General features: G+C 39.4%; 1 protein-coding gene across 3 annotated transcripts in view; it reads left to right on the forward strand.

Moving 5' to 3' along the window:
* SPEF2 (sperm flagellar 2) overlaps positions 1 to 19,270 on the forward strand; it is a 168,584-nt gene that overhangs the window by 97,784 nt on the left and 51,530 nt on the right. For all 3 annotated transcript variants that reach the window (XM_084781449.1, XM_084781450.1, XM_084781448.1), the window contains exons 21-25: positions 272 to 420; positions 7,052 to 7,179; positions 7,261 to 7,399; positions 13,755 to 13,892; positions 17,896 to 18,047. In XM_084781449.1, coding sequence (XP_084637575.1) covers positions 272 to 420; positions 7,052 to 7,179; positions 7,261 to 7,399; positions 13,755 to 13,892; positions 17,896 to 18,047 — 706 coding nt within the window. The remainder of the gene's footprint in view (positions 1 to 271; positions 421 to 7,051; positions 7,180 to 7,260; positions 7,400 to 13,754; positions 13,893 to 17,895; positions 18,048 to 19,270) is intronic.

A 19,270-nucleotide genomic window follows, 5' to 3' on the forward strand; every position in this document is an offset into this window, starting at 1 on the left:
TCTTGGATTCCTTTATGTTTAAGTTCTTTTAAATTTCTTAAACAAAACAAAACAACTCACTAGTAGTAGTAGTAGTAATAGTAGTAGTAGTAGTGTTGGTTAGTGCAGCGGCTACAGCAAATGAGACATTTATTCTCTGGCTTTGAGTTAGTAAAATTACACAAAGGGTAATGAGTGTCCTGAATCCCATGATGATCATGGGCTTTGTCATCCTCAGAAACCTGTGCTGCTCACCTTCTTGCAGCGGTGTGATTTAATGTGCATGTTTAAGTTTCTCCTAAAGGAAAAGCACAAGGAGGCAAAATTCCAGTGAAGAAATCACCTGTTGTCTCTGTGGAAACATCCCCCTCACCTGCAGCACCACCACCACCGAAGCCAGGGTCAGAAGAGTGGGTTTACGTGAATGAGCCTATACCTGAGGTATGGCACCTTAGAATCAAACTAGTAGAGTCCTTTATACTTTTTATTTCAAGTGTTACTGCATTTGAAACATCTAAAACTCCTTCTGGAGACAGGACTATGTATACATTTATCAAAAAGCTGAGATAAGCCTGGAGTTGCAGCTCCCTGGTAGAACGCAGAAAATCCTACATTCTGTCCACACTATTGAAGTGTGGAAAACTACAATAGATTATCTAGACACTTGTCAGTAAACTTCATTTTCGTCTTCCCTCTTGGCTTTGAGTCTCTGGGTCATACTGTGGAACTGCTCTTGAGTATTGAAATACAGGCAGCAAATACCAATTTTCTGCCTAAGGGCAGGCAGAGATGCAGTTTCCTAGAAGAATAACTTCTGTTGGATGCACATACAGCAAATTTATAGTCCCTTATCCACATACTAATGCCTTATCATAACACTTCCAGACAGAGTTTAGCCTCTGACTTTTTAGAACTGGAAGAAATGTGTGAAGCTAACTAAACCGTAAGGCAACTGCCTGACCCAAGAGCTCATAATAAGTATGCTAGGCAAGGAGATGTGTGAGGGGTCATTTTCCTATGCCAGAGATAGAGCAGTTGCTAACTAGCTCAGGGGCTTCAGAACATAAATTAATCACTCTAGGGAAATCACACAATTTTTAAAAATAAAGATAAGGGGGTGTTTACAATGGCCAGTTCTTTTTATTCCAGTCCACAATGCTTCTTACAGTGATAAACTCAGCAAGGTCCATCTGCACCCAGTACTTGAGAGCCAAGCCGTCACTGCAGGAGTTGTGTTGCAGTGGTTGTTAAACTCTTCTGGGAATGTTTTATTCTCCACATTCCTCTCATTAGGCTGCAAGTTCTTTGGGGAAGGATTACACAGCATAGCTTACTGTATTAGAGGAGTCAGACACAGTCAGTAACATATGACAGATTCTTGATAGAATCCTGATGAATTAACTAACTAGTATCATGGATAAAATTGGAAAACACTTTAATATGAAAGACTTAAATGGTCCAATAACGTATGTGTATATAATGTATGTATCACATATGTGTGTATGTATGCATACAATGTATGTAATATGTGTGTATGTACATTCATGCATAATGGACATCACACAGCTAAGCACAACCTACTTTAAATGTACACACAGTCAGAGTTACACACACACAAACACACACACACACACACACACACACACACACACACACACACACACTTTCAAAATGTTCCAAGTTTGACACAGAAACAGAATGGAAGTCTGGGGGAATAAAATATAATCACTATTTGATATTTGATGGGGAGTGATGCACCAATACAACCAAATCTTAGCCCTTAGGGTTCCTTTAGAGAAATAACTCTACAGAGGACAAACTAAAATAAAAAAAAATTAACACCAAGATATGATACAAACATGCATACATAAATCTTGGCTTCAACTCTTGTAGGAAGCAAATGAATCTTGGGGAAAGAACGTGGAGCGGTGTTTACAAGTACATGACCCATCAGCACATCAGGAAATGTACAAAGAGTAGGATACTCCATGGCAGCAAGGGACAGCTGAAAGTCACTGTGGAGTTAAGGCTTAGAAGTGGGTAAAGAAGTGCACAAGACCTCTTGATCTCAAGGGGATGTCTACACAGAGAGGTTCATTGACCCAAGATGTAGCCCTCACACAGGGTTCCTACAAGGGCCAGTAGAGGAGCAGAATGTTTTTGCCAACAAATAGAAAGAAAGGGACTTCACTGAAGCTGTTTAGACAGTGAACAAGGTGGAGAGAAACAGGAGGGACAACATGGAGGGATACAGGAAAGACCTACAGGGGTGTGACTAAGAAGGCCGTGTAGAGACTAGCTCTTAGAGTAATCAAGCCACTGATCCCTTCCCACTCAGGTTTCTCTCCACATGAGCCATAGAGCTCACCTGCCAGGGACAAAGAAGAAGATACCTAATTCAACTTGGATTTTAAATAAGTAACTAATTTAACCAGGTATCTCCTCTGTCACCACAGTTCCATACCCATTTCATTACTTACTTTTTTATTGCTATGATAAAAAAAAACTATGGCCAAGGCAACTTATAAAAGAAAAAGTTTAATTGGGCATACAGTTTCCAAGGGTTAGAGTCCACGATGTCAGAGAAAAGGCATGGCAGGAGACACAACTGAGGACTCATATCTCAAACACCTCAAGCAGTAAGAAGGAAGCATTGCTGAAATTGTGTTGAAATGGTTTCCTTTGAAACCTCAAAGCCTTCCTCCCAGTGACACCCCTTCTGCAGCAAGGCATATCTCCTAATCCTTCCCAAACAGTTCTAGAAACTGGGGACCAGGATTCAAACATATGAGCCTAAGGACCCATTGTCTTTCAAATCACTGTGTTCCATTCCATGGCTCCCATGGACATGTGGCCATGTCATAATGGAAAATGCATTTAGTAAACTACAAAAGTTCAAATAGCCTTTCAGTCTTAGCAATCTTTAAAAGTCCAAAGTTTCTTCTGAGACTCAAAACAATCTCTCACCCGTAGCCCCTGTAAAATCAAATAGAAAATTACATACTCCCAACATAAAAATTGTAGGTAATATACATTACTATTCCAAAATAGAGGAGTAGAGAAGTGGTGAGAAAATGCTGGACCAGAGCTGGGCCAAAACCTAGCAGCCAAACTTTAAATCCTGAAGTTCCATGTCTGACGTCAGAGGGCTTAGCTAGCCCCTCCCCTTCTGTTTGTTGCCTTCAGCATACTGGCCTCTCTTGGGATGGTTCTATTCCCTGTGTTCTGCTCTTCTTGGCAAATAGCCCATAGTTCTGGCATCTCTGGCACCTTGGGATCACCAGCACAACTCAGGCTTCACTTTCCCAGTTTCATGCAGTGGCCTCTCAGGGCTACTTTCCCTCTCAAGAGGGTATTCTCCATGCATGGAGTCCCACTGCCTGGCATCATAATAGAGGAAGATTCCATTACTCTTTGAATATCCTCCAGTACTCTAAAGCCAGAGCCATATAAAAGTGAATGATCCTTCTAAGTTTGGCTGCCCTCTTGGGATGGAGCCTGAGTTCCATGAATCACATTTGTGTAAGATTTCCTTTGTTGTTTCAATTTAAGGGCATTAATAATAGACTGCAGTCAACTGGAATAGTGTGCTTATTTAAAATGGTCCTCAGAGATGGACGGCAGATATATACTTGTAATCCCAGCTCTTAAGGAGATGAAGAAAAAGGATAGCAATGAGTTCCATTCTAATATGAGTAAGATGCACAGTAAGGTGAGGATAGGTTTGGTTGCATAGGGAGATCTTATCATGATGGTTATAATGATGATGAGTAACAACAATAATAAATGAGGAAAACAGTAATAATAACCATGATAAAATGGTCCTCAGTCATTCTGGACACCACTTCTTTTAAGAACACAGGGATTCTTGTGGAAAAGTGGAGGAAAGGATACAAGGACCCAGAGGGGACAGGAACTTCACAAGAAGACCAACAGAGTCAACTAACCAGGGCCCAGGGGGTATACAGAGACTGAAGTGCCAATCATGGACCATGCACAGACTGGACCTTGGTCCCCTACATAGATGTAGCCAATGGGCAGCTTAGTCTTCATGTGTGTCCTCTAGAAAAGGGATCAGGGGCTGTTTCTTACATGGACTCTGTTGCCTGCTTTCGATTATCTCCCTCTAGTGGGGCAACCTTGCATGCCTCAGTGGAAGGGGATGTGCTCAGTCCTAATGTGACTTTATGTGCCAGGGTGGGCTGGTGGAGGGCCTCCCCTTTTCTGAGGAGTAGAGGAGGAAGAGGGGAAAGGCAGAGGGAGGATGGGACCAGGATGAGAGGAGGGAGGGGGCTACAATTGAGATGTAAAAAAAGAAGAATTTTTTTTTAAAGAGGGATTATGACAAAACATAAAAATTAGATAGTGGAACTGGGTCACAAAAAGGCTATTGAAATAATGTCAGAGTACTTAGGGAAATGTAAGTGTTTAATATGGATAGGAAAACACTTACACTCTGATTGGACATGGAATCCCAGGCTTTTAAAAGCAAGTGGAGTCCTCCAGGCTCTGGGAAATGTAAGTAGTGATAAAACTGAACTCGGGAACATGTGCTTGTATCCATAGGCCCATTGACAGTGCACCTGTTTAATAGAAACCCGGTACGTGTGGCTGGAACTATAAATGTAGCAAGGTTAAACTTCTGTGGCCATGGCTATCATCTATTTAAGAACAAAGCAGAGAATCACTTTGTTATAATAGGTAATGGCTACAAGGCACAGAGGAGAGAATAATGCATTTGACCTGAATATGACAAAAGCGTTCTCACTTTATGAGTTCCTTGGGTAGGAGTAGACAGGAGGATCTGAATTAGAAAGAACAGCGAGAATACAGCTTCATGGTGAAACCCAGCAGAAAAACAGAGGCCATATCTGCAAGGGTGTTAAAGGAGATAGAAAGTGGCTTTCAGCCAGTTCAGTCTCCAATGCCTACTCTACTTGTATACAAGTTTTCTGAGCTATACATACTTTGATTCTGGTTAATTTTGGTGAGTGACTTATTTATTTGCAGGAGTTTGTTACAATAAAGTTTGAAATTTTTTAAATAAAAAAATAAGTATCAAATTCATTTTTTAAAAGGAAGTGTGTTTATGATTATAATTTTCCTACTAGTTATCAGAAACCGTTGAATGTTCTTCAGCAAGTTTCATGTTGTAATCTGTTTTCAAATCATAACTCAGATAAGATAGCCAATTGTGTAAAAACATGGGCCACAATTATCCTACATATGTTCAAATCTCAGATATGTTACCAAGCAGCTGTGTGTCCTGGTATACCATTCAGTAAACATTAACTGGTTAATAAACAGAATGCTGGGAATTCTCAGGAGATCTCTATACTTCAATAGACAAGAGCTGTCAAGGACCTAAGAGAAGGCTGGAAAGGAGTTACAGGGAGGCAGGGCAGGGCAGGAGGAAGAGCTAGGACCTAGGATCACATACACAAGTGCATCTTTCCTTTGAGGCATTGTCTGCCTCCATTCTGTTTCTGTTCCAGAAAGTTCTATATGCACTACCACTAGCACCACCTCTAAACAGGCAGACACAAACCTAACCACAGTCAGTGCCTTTGTACCTGCCCCTCTTTCTGCATGCCACAGCCTTTCTCAAATGTCTTTTTTCTTATTGACAATCCTTCCCAAGCTGCCAAAACAAAGATCTTCCAGAACCAATCAAAACAAAACATCCCTTCTGTCACTGCACAGCATTCAGCACCTGAGGTGGTATTTGATACACATAAGTTTATTGTGTTGTTTTAGATCTTACCTACTTGCTTAGTAAGTTTCTTTATTTATAACCTGATAGCTATTTCCCATCTCCCACCAGGATATAGGCTCCCAGGCTAGGGACTCTGACTTATTCACTGTAAAATGCCTTTGCCCTAAAGCAGTGACATGTAGAGTGACCACACCCTTTGCCCTAAGGCAGTGACATGTAGAGTGACCACACCCTCAGCAATTCATTTACGATCAGTAAGGCCATTAGGTCACTATAGACCATTTTGGATCCGTTCCCATTCCACTGTGGCTCTGTCTTCACCAATGATGTCAGGTCTTGTGATGTTTATCAAATGGTCACAGGGAAGAAAGTAGGAGCATGTTATTTTCTCCCCCCAAATGCCACAATGGGGTCATGGTGGGAAAATACACAAAAGCCATTTTCTGTTCCCATGGAAAAGAGTTTATCCAATGACATTTGTGTTTGTGTGACAGCAGAGAAGGCTGTGTGGAATGCTATCTTTGATGTACCCATGAGATTGATGGAGTTATTAAAAATTCTCTAGTATTTGGAATTTTGTAGTAAGAGAAGAAATTAACCCAGATAATTTATAAACACTTCATGTGTAATTCTTTGGTGAATTTAGTCAAAAAAGAGTAATTATACAGCAAGTTTATATTCAATATAATATACACTTTAAACTTTTAAAAATTGATTTCACATTGGATTGCTTGTTTGCATGACTGAAGGTGGTATAAGTTGCACTTTCTGAGTCCCACACTGTACACGGGAAGTAAAGATCATCTTGGTGGAAGACACCAGAAGTAACTTATTTCCACCCTGATAAGAGGAACAACACAAGGTGTTCTCCAAACAAGGTGATTTTCTAGCTGAGGAAAAAATGTAACGCATCAATTCATTCATTCAACAAACAGCCTTTGAGGACTTAGTAGGTCCCACATAGCATGTGATTACAGGGAATAACTGTACAGGGCTGATCGAAACAATTATAGCCCCTGACTCAACAGGGCTGATATTCTAGAATAAAGCACAGGCAAGCAGAATTAAAGTCACGCACATTATAACAGGGCAGGATGCTAAGACAAACCATCAGAAGATCTGAGAGTAATCTTGCACACTGGTTGGTCTGGGGAAGGATTTCTTGAGGAAATGATGTGCTGATCGTCTGAGACAGGAATTGTCTTCCGGAGACAAATGAGAACTGAGACAATTCAGAAGGCATGCTCAGGAAGTCGCAGTCCTGACTTGATCTTGATTCCTAGTGCTCTTCTGACTCAGCTAGCTATGGGGATTTTCACTTCCAAACTCTGATCTCTGTGATTTACTCTTTGACAGGAACTAACGTCATTTTTAGTACCTTACTGGGAGCTGATAGAGAAATCCTACATAAACCACATCAAAACAGTACTTCGGTATCTTAGAGAAAACCAACACAGTATGCTTTCTTATTTATATGAGACCAGGTAAGTACAGCCCCCAAAGTTCAGAATTTCATCATGTTTAGGTAGGCCAAAGCTGTCTCATATTCTCTTTCCTACTTGCAGAACAAGTTTCCAGGAGTTTCTAAGGCGTCCAGACCACAAGCAACAGTTTGTCTCTCAGTGGCAGGCCGATTTCAACTCTATTCCTGAAGACCTATGGGAAGATGAGGAAACAAAGGCTGAGCTACACCAAAGAGTGAATGTAAGGACTGCTATGACCTTCCTGGACAGGGTCACCATGTTTTCATTTCTCCATATGTGCGCTCTACCCACTTTCTAGCATCAGGGATGGAAGCTCTAGAAACCATGAACTGAACAACGGCCCAGTTATTAGTAACTTCACAAAGGACTGGCTGCTCTGCCTTTGGGATTCAGAGTACATATGTGGCACATCAGCAGTGCAGGACAATTCAAATGGTCCACCTCACTGTGGCCATACCTCATGTTAATCACATGCCCATCCTGAATCTCCATACATGGCCTAATAACAGCCCATAGCTGCCTCTATTGACTGGGTCTTTTGAGGTCTAGTGCCATATTCTACATATTAATGCATTTCCATCCAATACAGTGCTGAGAAGCTGGAAGGTAGACTTTTGCGAATTCATGAGTTGAATTATTACCTTGATGTTTTAGGTAAGGAGTCTGATGCCACAGCCTTCATCTCCCCTGTGTAAATCAATAACGCTGCCTTGTACCATCAAAAGGATACCTTGAAACTATCTAATGTGTTGGTTACATAGAGTCAAATATTATGGTCTTGTTGTGTGACACTATTTCTGGGGAAATGAAACCAAAGGTCTACTCACGCTAGATAGGGGATCCACGACAGAAGTGAGGAACCACAGTCCAGCCTGGTTAATTAACAAGTTTATTGTATGGGTTGGGGGAGGGGTGCACTCACAGGACCATACATGACTCAAAGCTTACCAAACAGGAGTCATGGCTCACAAAACCTGGAAACCTGGAGCTCATTGCACAACTTGCAAGTGGCTTGACAGGTTATTGGTTATCTCTTCCATGTGGTGGCTCAACCACTCTCTGCCTCTTCTAGACAGTTTGGCTTGACTGAGCCGCTTCTAGGAAGCATGGCTGATCTGCCTGTTCTAAGTTGGGGTGCCTCACAGTAGTCTTTAATGCTTACATAAGCATGGGGATAGAGTGGTCCAATGCACCTATTCAGTTCCAGGGACTTTTTAAAAATTAAATACTAATTATTCTTTGAGAATTTCATACAATATATTTTGATCATATTCACATCAATGCCTCCCATTAACTCTTTCAAGATGCGCACCTGCTGCCCTGGCTCCTTACAACTTCATATCTTCTTTTTATTAAATTTAATATGTACTGTCTATATTTTTCCAGAGGTAGGCCATCACTGGAGCATGGTCAACCACCAGGAACCACACCCCTAAAGAAAGCAGGCTCTCCCTCCTCCCTAATCCATAGAAACTCACTTTGCGGTGGGAGCTCTTGAACACCCATTCCCTGCCAGAGTTTGATTGGCTTAATCTTGAAGAGGTCTTATACAGTCAACCACAACTACTGTGGGATTTTTGAGTGCAGAAGTTCTGTCATGTCCAGAAAGCACTGGTTTGTTCCATTCCTCTGCAACCCCTGGCTCTTACAGTCTTGCTACAATCCCTTCTGCAGTAGTCCCCAAGCTATTGGATGAGGATGTGGTGTAGATGTCCTACCAGTCACTTATTCTCTGTACTTTGACTATTTGTGAGTTTCTTTGCTAGCCAATAGCCATTGCACAAAGAAATTTATCTGATGGGAACTGATAGCTACATAAATCTATGGGTAGAAAGACATGAATTTAGAGAGTAGTTTGATACTATGTCCGTTAAATAAAATGATATTAGTAGCTTCAGCCTTGTGGCCTCTGACTTCAAAACCACATGGTATTCTTGTCCAGACTTACAGTACCAAGCGTGTGTTTCCTACTGTAGAATAGGCTTTAATTCCACTCATAAAGTGGTTGCTTAGCTCATAATATTTCTGCCAATATTATAACCATGTACATTTCTTTTCACACCAAGCATCAATGTATTTCACAGAAATGACATCTGGGTAAGTTTATTAATAACATTTTTTCCTCCAGTAGTCTGCCTATGTACTATGAGAGCTAGCTTGAAGGGTGGAAGCCTCCTGGTCAATATTGACTTGATTTCTCTAGGTCCTATGACTAGTGTAGGTGGTGTCTTCAGCAATAGGGTCTTATTGCCAAGTTCTGGTGGGCATCTAAGAGCAATAGCAATACCCTGTATTGTTTAGGTAGAAGGATCTCTGGGACATATTAATTTGATGGACTTCTTGAAGCTTCTGGGTTGTTTACTTCTGGAGTTAAATGAGCTTCCTTTGGGTTTGTTTGTTTGTTTGTTTGTTTGTTTGAAGCCAGATCTCACTATACAGCCTTAGATGGTTTAAAGCTCACTATGTAAACCAGGATGACTTCAAATTCACATTGATCCACCTGCCTCTACCTCCTGAGTGGTAGGATGCATTGTATGTGCCACCACACTCAACCTAGGGTATCCCAAGTATTAACCAGCTTCCTTCCAAGATCAAATGTATCAACTCAGAGGAAATTTCTGTAAAAGATATTGCTGTACCTATTTGTATAACAAATATATTGCCAAATTCTACCCCATTGTCCACCATTTGTTGGAAAAATATTAAAGCATTTATTACATGCACAGGGCTAGGGCTTAGCAGGTAAACACAAAGTCTATGACTCCAAAACATCCTCATGCTGGCAGGCAGGAGACAGAATTATCGAAAACGAATAAACATAAGGTGAGTGTGTTATTGTGCCTGTTTGTTCTTTAAAGCTGTGATGGCATCAGGAAAACAGGCAGGTTGAAGCATTTCTGCAACTATTTTGCTTGTTGTGGATGTGGAAATGCTATTTAGAAGACATTTGAATGGACTGAGAGCAGGAACACCGGAGTGAACTGCATGCATACATGGAGGAAGGATTACCAGTCACAGAGGAGAACAAAGGCAAAGAGATCAGGGGAAATCTTGATGGGTGTGGAGCCTATCAAAGAGTGGAGAACGAAGTGAGCATAAGTGAGAGGCTTCTAAGGAAGTCAGAGAGATTGTGGGGGACAGTACTGCTCAAGGCCTCAGGTCATTTAATAGTCTGGATAGGAAACCTTGATTTATGATTTTAAATACTCCTGTAGGGTGTTAAGGATCAGGAAGACCAGTTGGGAAACCAGTTGTGATCTCTCACAAAATGGCAAGGCAGCCAGGTGGCCTGGATGACAGAGAGGTGCCATAGGCTTTGATCTACTACCTGTCCTTAGGCATTCTTCAAAATAATGCATCTAAGTAAATCCTACAACTGTCCTCTGCTTCTGTCTCCTTCCCATCCATTCATAAAGTCAGCATTAAAGTAGCTCTCTTGTACTTTGCTTTCTCATAGTACATGGTTGTTGGCAGAAAATGAGAAAATTTAATAGTCTGAATGTTATTTGTCCTTTTTTCTAGTTCCAAATACACCACATATTTACTATAGATAAATAAATAATGATTATAAATTAAACATAAAATGACAAGTTCATAATCCCTGCCAGCAGTAGCTATTGTGATTACATTAGTGCATGCAAATATCCTTACCATTCCTAATTACTTTCAAGAAATGACACACAGTACATATACTGCTTTTCAGCATTCTTATTCATCAACACAACACGTTTTCTTTGTGAATAGCTAGATGGTACGACTAGCGAACATCATTGTAATTTGTTGAAGAGCTTTCCATTATTAATCATGTTTCACTAACAAATTTTGTTGTGTACCAATTTTAATATAAAATTGTGTGCCATTTAATATAAAATTATACCATAACATTTCAACCAGCTATATACATACTGATGTCATTAATAATTAACAATTTTCTTGACCTAATTTATAAGAATAAAAATTAAAAAGAAAAAAAGTTAAAATAATTCAGTGAAAGGTTATGCTTATGTTTAACCTCTTTGAGACATATTGAAATCTTATAAATCTCTATTTTCAACCTAATTTAAAAATTAACATTATAGAGTTCAACTTTACTTGAAGCAACAGGTTATATGAATGCTTCTGATATTAATTCTATCCTATATTTACATTTTTGCCAACTTAATGGGTAAAAATATGTTTTCTTAAAATCTGCATTTCTTTTTGCATTTGAAGTTAGCCATTCTTTCCTGTTTAATGACTTTTTTTTCCCTGGATCCTGATTGTGATTCCTCCTTACTTCTCTGCTAAAATATGGTCTTCTTATTGTTGATTAGTATATCTTCTTTATATCTTGTGGATAAATATCATTCATTCATAATATATTGTAATTTCTCAGCTTGGTGTTTACATATTTGAAGTGAGTTTTTATGCAAAAAGTTTTTAATGTTTATGTAAGTAATATAAATTGGGCCAATTAAAAATACTCCAACCAAGGATAAATATAACTTCACCATTATTTTTATTATTTTTACAGCTTCACATTTTATTTTTTAAATATTTAAAATATATAACTATGATATGGATCTCATTTTATTGTTTACAGAAACTAGACAAATACTTTAAGATGATCCTCAAAGATGTATGTCAGCATTGGGTTACATATAATATACATGTGTACTCTTAGTGAGTTTATTTACTTTTTTGATTAGTTATTTTTACATACATGAAAGAATATAAATTAATATAGTTTCAAAAGGAACACAGAAATTAAACATGAGGAAAGGGGAAAGAAATAGTGAGAATTAATAACATAACTTGACTACTTAACAAATAAGAAAATTAAGCATTAATATTAAAATATCAACCCACATACAGGCAAAGGCATTGCTGACAATGAGGACAAGGAGGGAACAACCCCACACATATTCTTTTGAGTAAACTTTTGTTCTTAGGATGTATTCATGGATGCTAGGAACCAAATATTGCTTCTACTTGAAAGGTATATACATGTGGGCTTAGTGAGCCTCATCAGAAGTACTGTTAGACTTTTAAACAGTGGCTCCTTGGCCGGAGTTCACAGGAGAGGATGTCGTCAAGTCTGAACACAGCTTTCTTCCTTTCATGCCTGTGAATGATTAAAGTTAGGTTAGGGATAAAGACAATGCACATATTTCTTTCTCTTTCTTTCTTTCTTTCTTTTTCTTGACAAGGTTTCTCAATGTAGCCCTCGCTATCCTATAGACCAAGCTAGCCTCAAACTCAGATCCACCTGCCTCTGCCTCCCAAGCGCTGGCATTGAAAGCTTCACATCCTTTCTTAAAAGTGGTAGACATAATGTGGGCTGAGAAACCAACTCTACCCTTTCATATATTTGTATTTTATGCGCTGATGATCTTGAAAACGAAGCTTTAACACTGCCGTAACTAAGGCGCTTCTATCCCCTTTGCTTGCAACACATTTTGACACCCTGATTATATAATGCAGCAACTGTCATTTCTGAATACTCAGCATTCACTGGTTGCTGGCACCATCGGTTTTTTTACCCACCGCAGCAATGATCCTAGGTACTCACCAGTAGCAACCACATTTCCTAGGTGAAGAAATATGGCAAAGAGATGACCCTGTTAAGCAGCAGCGTGGGTACCTGTGTCCAAGCATCTAAACGCCCCCATTAAGCTGCTTCTCTGAGGAAGCATTACTGGACCCATGGAGACAGAATGACAGTGTGTACCTGCAGGGTACACTCCTAGGAACAGTGTAACAGCCACTACACCCCCTAGAGAATTTCTGTCTTGAATTCTATTCTTCTCTAATATCAATTCTGAAGCATAACACATTACTTGAGCCCAAAGATTCACATCCTAGCTTTACCATTTACTCACCCAAGGAAAATGGCTGCCCTATCACCCAGTGTCCTCTTATGAAAATAAAGGTAATGAGATACCTAATGCTGCTTGCAGGCATTTAATGGGTGATAAAATATGTCAACAGCACGTTTAAGAAGAACTCAATACATAGAACCACTACAGTGTTGCCATACTCACATATAAATTATAAGACAAGTGAAATATTTCTGAACGCCCATAGTACAGGCCTATTACTGTATATAAGTGTTATGTTATGTATTACCCTATTCTTACTCTTCCTTAGTGTTCACACTCTGGTGTGCTGCTGAACTGTTGTTGAACATTCCCATTACAAACAACCTTCTGGTAAATGATGCTGTATATGTAATTGGTATCGAACTCAAGGCTGTGGTTCAAATGTAACAGTGATTTTTTTTCCCCACTGACAATACAGTTTTGTTTTGTTTTGTTTATAAATTCATATAAAGTGATTTTCAACCAAACACGCTTATTGACAAAGAAACTAACACCCAAATTATCCGTGGATAATGCCGTGCAAATGGATTTGTGAGAATTGTGGGCATCTGATCTGAGAGAACGAGAGATGGGATCACCATCCGAATAAATGAATCTAAAACAGGAAGTTGTTGGGCATGGCCTTTTCAGAAGCGGAGGAACCGGGTGCGTGACGCTGAAGCTGTACATGGCGCGATTCTCTGGCACAGCCACCCTGTTTCTCTTTTCACCCAGGATCTGCGAGACCGCCTGTGGGACATCTGTGATTCCAGGAAGGAAGAGGCGGAGCAGGAGAGGCAAGACATCATTAATGAGAGCTGGCTGCAGGACTTTGTGGGGATAACGATGAATCACTACTTTTCCCTGATGCAGGTAGGTCAGGCAGACACGGTGGCGACACAGACTCCCTCTGCAACCTCATGGACCGCCTCCTTTGTGAGTGCTAGCGCTCTTCTCGAGGATCATTTTCCTCACAGCATCCCAAATTATATACATTCTCCGCCTGGCATGCATTTTGGCTTGCCAAGAAAAATTAGCTAACAAAACTTGGTTTTGCTTTTGTTTTTTAATCCCAGCCAACCAACCACCCAGAGCATCTCACTCACACGGCTGCTCGCCATCTCTTGGTCCCCACTGTGTTCTGTGCTATTGCAGAAACTCTGTCTGCATCTGGGGTGTTGACATGATCAGACTCTCAAATACTTAAAAGTGGCCACCTTAGCTGAGGAAATCTGCTCTACCATGATTTCTGAGCTACATTACAACCATTTTTACCATTACTGTGACCAGGAGAGAAAGAACAAACCAACCTTTAGCTGACAGATCTCTCAAGGCAAAATGCCTCTAGATAAAGGTTTTGAAAGCTCAAAGCTTGACGTGGCATGAAGGGTGAAGCCACTTGTGTTTGATTTGCAATTTTTTTAACTTTTTAATTGTATGTAATTGGCATTTCAAAGTGTGGCTTTGTCCACCTGCTCAGGGCTTGTGTAGACCAGAAGTTAATTTCCCTCATATAGGAACCTTGAAATGCTATCCACCTTGAAAAATTCTTCAAAGAGATAATTTTTAGATCTTCGGGAAGGCATTCCCACATTACAAAACTAACTAATGGCTTGTCTTAAAATGTATATTCCAAACACACAAAGAAAAGGTTTGGAGTGGACCAATTTTCTTAAGCACTGAGGGAGGCCAGGGGCCAAGAGTCTAAAATTATTTATGCTTAGGAGATTAGCAAGACTATCTTGGTCAAGCATTGCTTATCTAATTTTGTTGTCAGACTAGTAATTCATGGGGGGAATGAAAGGAGAGCTATTATTTCTCATCTACAATTGATTAACCTAGAAGGCACATTAGGAAATGATAAAATATCTCTGGTGATATGACTCAGACATCATTGGTGTGTGGACCATCTCATTTGAGCACATGACCCATCAACTCTAGCAGTTTCAGTCTTCAGTGGGACAATCCCTGTGTCAAGGGCAGCTCTGAAAAGCCAAAAGAAAGCTGAAGTACAGAAAACCTCAGGAATTATAGTGGCCACCACCTCACTATTTCCGATTCTATAGTTTCAGTTCCGTGTGTGTGTGTGTGTGTGTGTGTGTGTGTGTGTGTGTGTGTGTGTGTGTTTGTGTGTTTATACTGTTTTGTTTTTCTGTTAAACTATACTCACGTACTGTTGCTCCCATCAATTTATGTGAAAGGCGCATTAATTAATGTTTCACTGTCTTAGATCTGCTGAAACTTCTTCCACAATCAAATGTGGTCTAGAACAACTTAAGTCCACGTTCTTTCACCTGTTCACATTTGGTTTAGAATAAACTATCATATTCTTTAGAGCAAAGCTGTGTTTTGTGTTAGCGATGATGAGGTAAATCTTTTTGCTGTCCCATTTTACACCAGGCTATTCTAATTCCTCTCACTTGGGAAGAAATTTCCCTTTTCATTGCATCACTACTGTATGTGCTCCCCGCCCGTTATTTGCTTAGTAGCTGTCCAGGTTATCAAATCATATACTGTGGTTTGAAGTGTTTTTATTCAAGTACACCTTCATATTGGATTCTAATGAGGTGTCCTAATGCTTGAACAAGTCACTTCATACTCTCTCGTGACATGGCCATTGTAATAATCTTATATCCATACAAAAATAAAAATAGATTCTTTTAGAGAATCTATATTCATACTACTTTCATTATACATGTTGTTATCAATATTCTATCATTAATTCTTGGCATGTCTGATTCAGACTTTCCCAAATAGGTATGAATGCATAAGAACAAAGACATTAGTGTATCTTGCAGTGATTCTCCTACTGAAGAAGAACTATACTATATCCACATAGGAGGTCTTACAGGAATCAGGATATCAGAACAAAGAAAACTATGAAGGCATGTGGCAAAGCTGGATTATGAAAATAAAATACGTTTAAAAGAGTTTCAACCAAAGGACAATGCTCAAAGATCATTAAGCATATTGAGGAGCGTGCTTAGCTCTATAATGCATAGTTTACACATAGGAATAAGTAAAGTGCCAAACTAGTCTAAAAGCACCTGAGCAGAGCTCAGGATACCAGTCTAAACAAGTAGAGAGAAAATATTGTAAACAAGTTTTTACCAAATACTTATTGAAGAGGCAACTACAACCTAATAATTAAGGCACAGCAGGCTTCCATGGGCCAGAGGCATAAATGACTCTTGTGGAATAGGTATGACACTAACAATGCATTACTATATAGATTTGGAGTATTGAACCAATGCCTACATTGGATGAAATAAAATAAGACAGCAGAGTACACGCCAGGTGTTACTCTCAGAAATTTCCAGTAGAACACAGTCACCTATCACACAGCAGCACCACACTCAGGGTTCTATTGTCACCCTCTTTTTATAGATAAGGAAACTGAGGTAAACTGGGACAGAACCATTGACCCAATAGTTCCTTCCATCTAGTGAGGGAAAGAAGGAGCTGATGCTTGGACTGAGTGTGACCAGAGAGTCAGCAGTCCTCCGGGGACAGTGCTATGTCAACAACACTGTTCAGATAGTTCAACCTCACAGGTAGGGCGCAGACAACTTTGTTTGGCATTGCTCAATAAACCCCATAAAAGCAAGTGATCAGCATGCTAGAGAGTAACTTTCAGTTCAGCACATGGTGATGGAACTACCCGCTACTATCAAATAGACCAATGAGACAGGCTGCATTTTTGTTCAGGATGCTCAAAATCAGAAGCCTTCATGTTTGTCAAGGATAAAAATGTAGCAAGCCTAGAGAAAATCTTCAGATGCCTTTGTTGACTCACAAATGAGTAGATAATTGTTTCCCAAAATGGGTTCTATGGAAACTTGCCTTCCGAGCTGTTCTAGAAAACATTGTAATTACTTGTGACTTTGGAAAGTGCTACATAAGTCCACCTATCTGTCTTTCTGGGAGCTTGAAAAGCCTGTTGACATAGTTAGGCCCTAAGATGCTCCACAAGTAAAGAAATCATTGTGTCACATTGTTGGATTTCTAAAACTGCTTGACCTTGGAAGTTTGCCTTGTTCCATTCCATCAAGGCATTTGTGAACAGCCTCTGAAACAAGTTCTTCACACGGTCGAATTTAGAAAAGCTCTAAGCTGGCCCTGGCTTCACAAGGCTCTAAATCACACTTACCCAAGAGGCTGAGGGAGTGGAATCACGAGGTTGGGGCCCACAGGCAGACAGTGAGTTCATGGTTAGCCTGGGCAACTTAATAAGACATCATCTCAAGGATAAAAAAATAGTAAGAAGGCTGAAGATGTGGCTGAGATACAAAGCTTATTTAGAAAGCTGGAAGCCCTGGGTTCAATCCAGAATACCAAACAAAAAGAAAAGAAAAGTCTAAAGCTCCAACAGTAAAGAAGTCACACAGTAGGGAGTTGTGTCTATCCTGTTCACATGAAGCAATAAAGGAAACTGTACTGGGAGAATTATTGATTCCCTTTGTGCTGTTTGTTGTGTTTCCACAAATAGTTTGTGTTGCACTGGAGGAATGGAACTTGGTTCGGTTTTATCTTGTTCTTGTATGTATAGTGCTTGTGGTCCTCCATGACAACTGAATTATTACTAGAACAAAGAAGTTACTTCAATAGTTAATTGAAGAATATCCAAAACCAATTATTTAAAAGTATAACACAGTCACCTGGCTAAATGGAATCATTCAGTAAACACATGTAATTCAAACACACGTAAAACAGTGGAGACAGAGAAGTAACCACAGCTCTTTCTTAATTTCTAAAAAATTACTTTCAACAAACATGTCTTAAATATTCTAATTATGGTATACATGATATTACAGAAATACATACAGATTAGCCTGTTCTTATTTGGGTATCGATGTCTACTTTCTCTGTACTAAAGGCAGAAGTGAACCGTTTCCAAGATACCAAAAGACTCCTTCAAGATTATTACAGAGCTATGGAATCCAAAGTCCCACTAGAAGACAGTAAGAAATTTACTCGAATCCCATTAGTTCAGCTCGATGGTAAAGAAATTTCAGAAAGTCAGCTCAGGTAAGGCAGATCAATGTGTTACAATGTATGTTTTGAACATACAGCACTGTGGTTTTAAAGTTATAAGTCATATTCCTATTAATGAAAATCTCAAATGTTCTAAAAGGCTCAATTTTCTTTCTAACCTTTATGTGACATTTCTTTGAGAAGATATGATTATTTATCTTGTTAGTACTTAATATTTATTCCTTTTGAAGGAATAGTGTGCTTTATGTCATTTTCCACAAGATTCCACTGTGGATATCGGACAGTATACCCATTCTGTATTCAGAAATACATTTAGTTCCAATGATCTCTGATAAGGGGTTAGGGTCCTAAATGAAAGAACCTGATTGTGTGGTGTGTGTGTGTGTGTGTGTGTGTGTGTGAGAGAGAGAGAGAGAGAGAGAGAGAGAGAGAGAGAGAGAGAGAGAGAGAGACAGAGACAGAGACAGAGACAGAGACAGAGAGACAGAGACAGAGAGACAGAGGGAGAGACACAGACACAGACACAGACAGAGAGAGGAAAACTTATGTAAACAAAAGTGAAAGGGATTCTTTTACAGGTGAGGAAATTAAGAAATAGTAAAAGTTCAGTGATATATGATCATGACTTTACAAGACTGAAACATCTGAACAATGTAACACCAGATTATAGAACAGAAATAGAAACTTAGTGATAGGGTGAAGAAAAATTACAAATGAAACAAATCATCTGCAATAAAAACTTAGTAAAATTCTTACAGATGTAATAAATGATGTCCTCGAAGGAAGGACAACATCTTAGACTCTGAGAGGCTTTAAGAGATGCAGACTTGATGTCGTCATGGAAGAGTGAGGCAAGGGGATTGGTTCTGATTCCCCATGGTGTGTGTGGTTTCCAGCTTTGAAACACTATGATCTGGTTTTACTTAATTTTATGTGACTTAAGATAAAGTACTTGGAAACAAAATTCTAAATCACTTAGAAGTAAATATGTTATTTAAAAATAAATTTTAAAATATAAGACAATTTAAAAAAATATTTCCTGGTGATCAAGGCATGAGAAATGAGAAAACTCTCAGTATAAAGACAGAGGTACTAGCAGAGGTTAGTATATGCAGACACTGGATGCTAAATTTGAACCTCCAAGAAAAGGCCCTTAGTATTTTATATTTAAGGGAAGGATCTTTGCTTAGAAGCTTGCTCAGTCGGTGTAGATGTAAGAGTTGCATAAGCAAAACAAAGCATAATGAATGTGTTTT

This window comes from Acomys minous, assembly GCF_964271855.1.
Source record: "Acomys minous genome assembly, chromosome: 5".
Taxonomy (NCBI): domain Eukaryota; kingdom Metazoa; phylum Chordata; class Mammalia; order Rodentia; family Muridae; genus Acomys; species Acomys minous.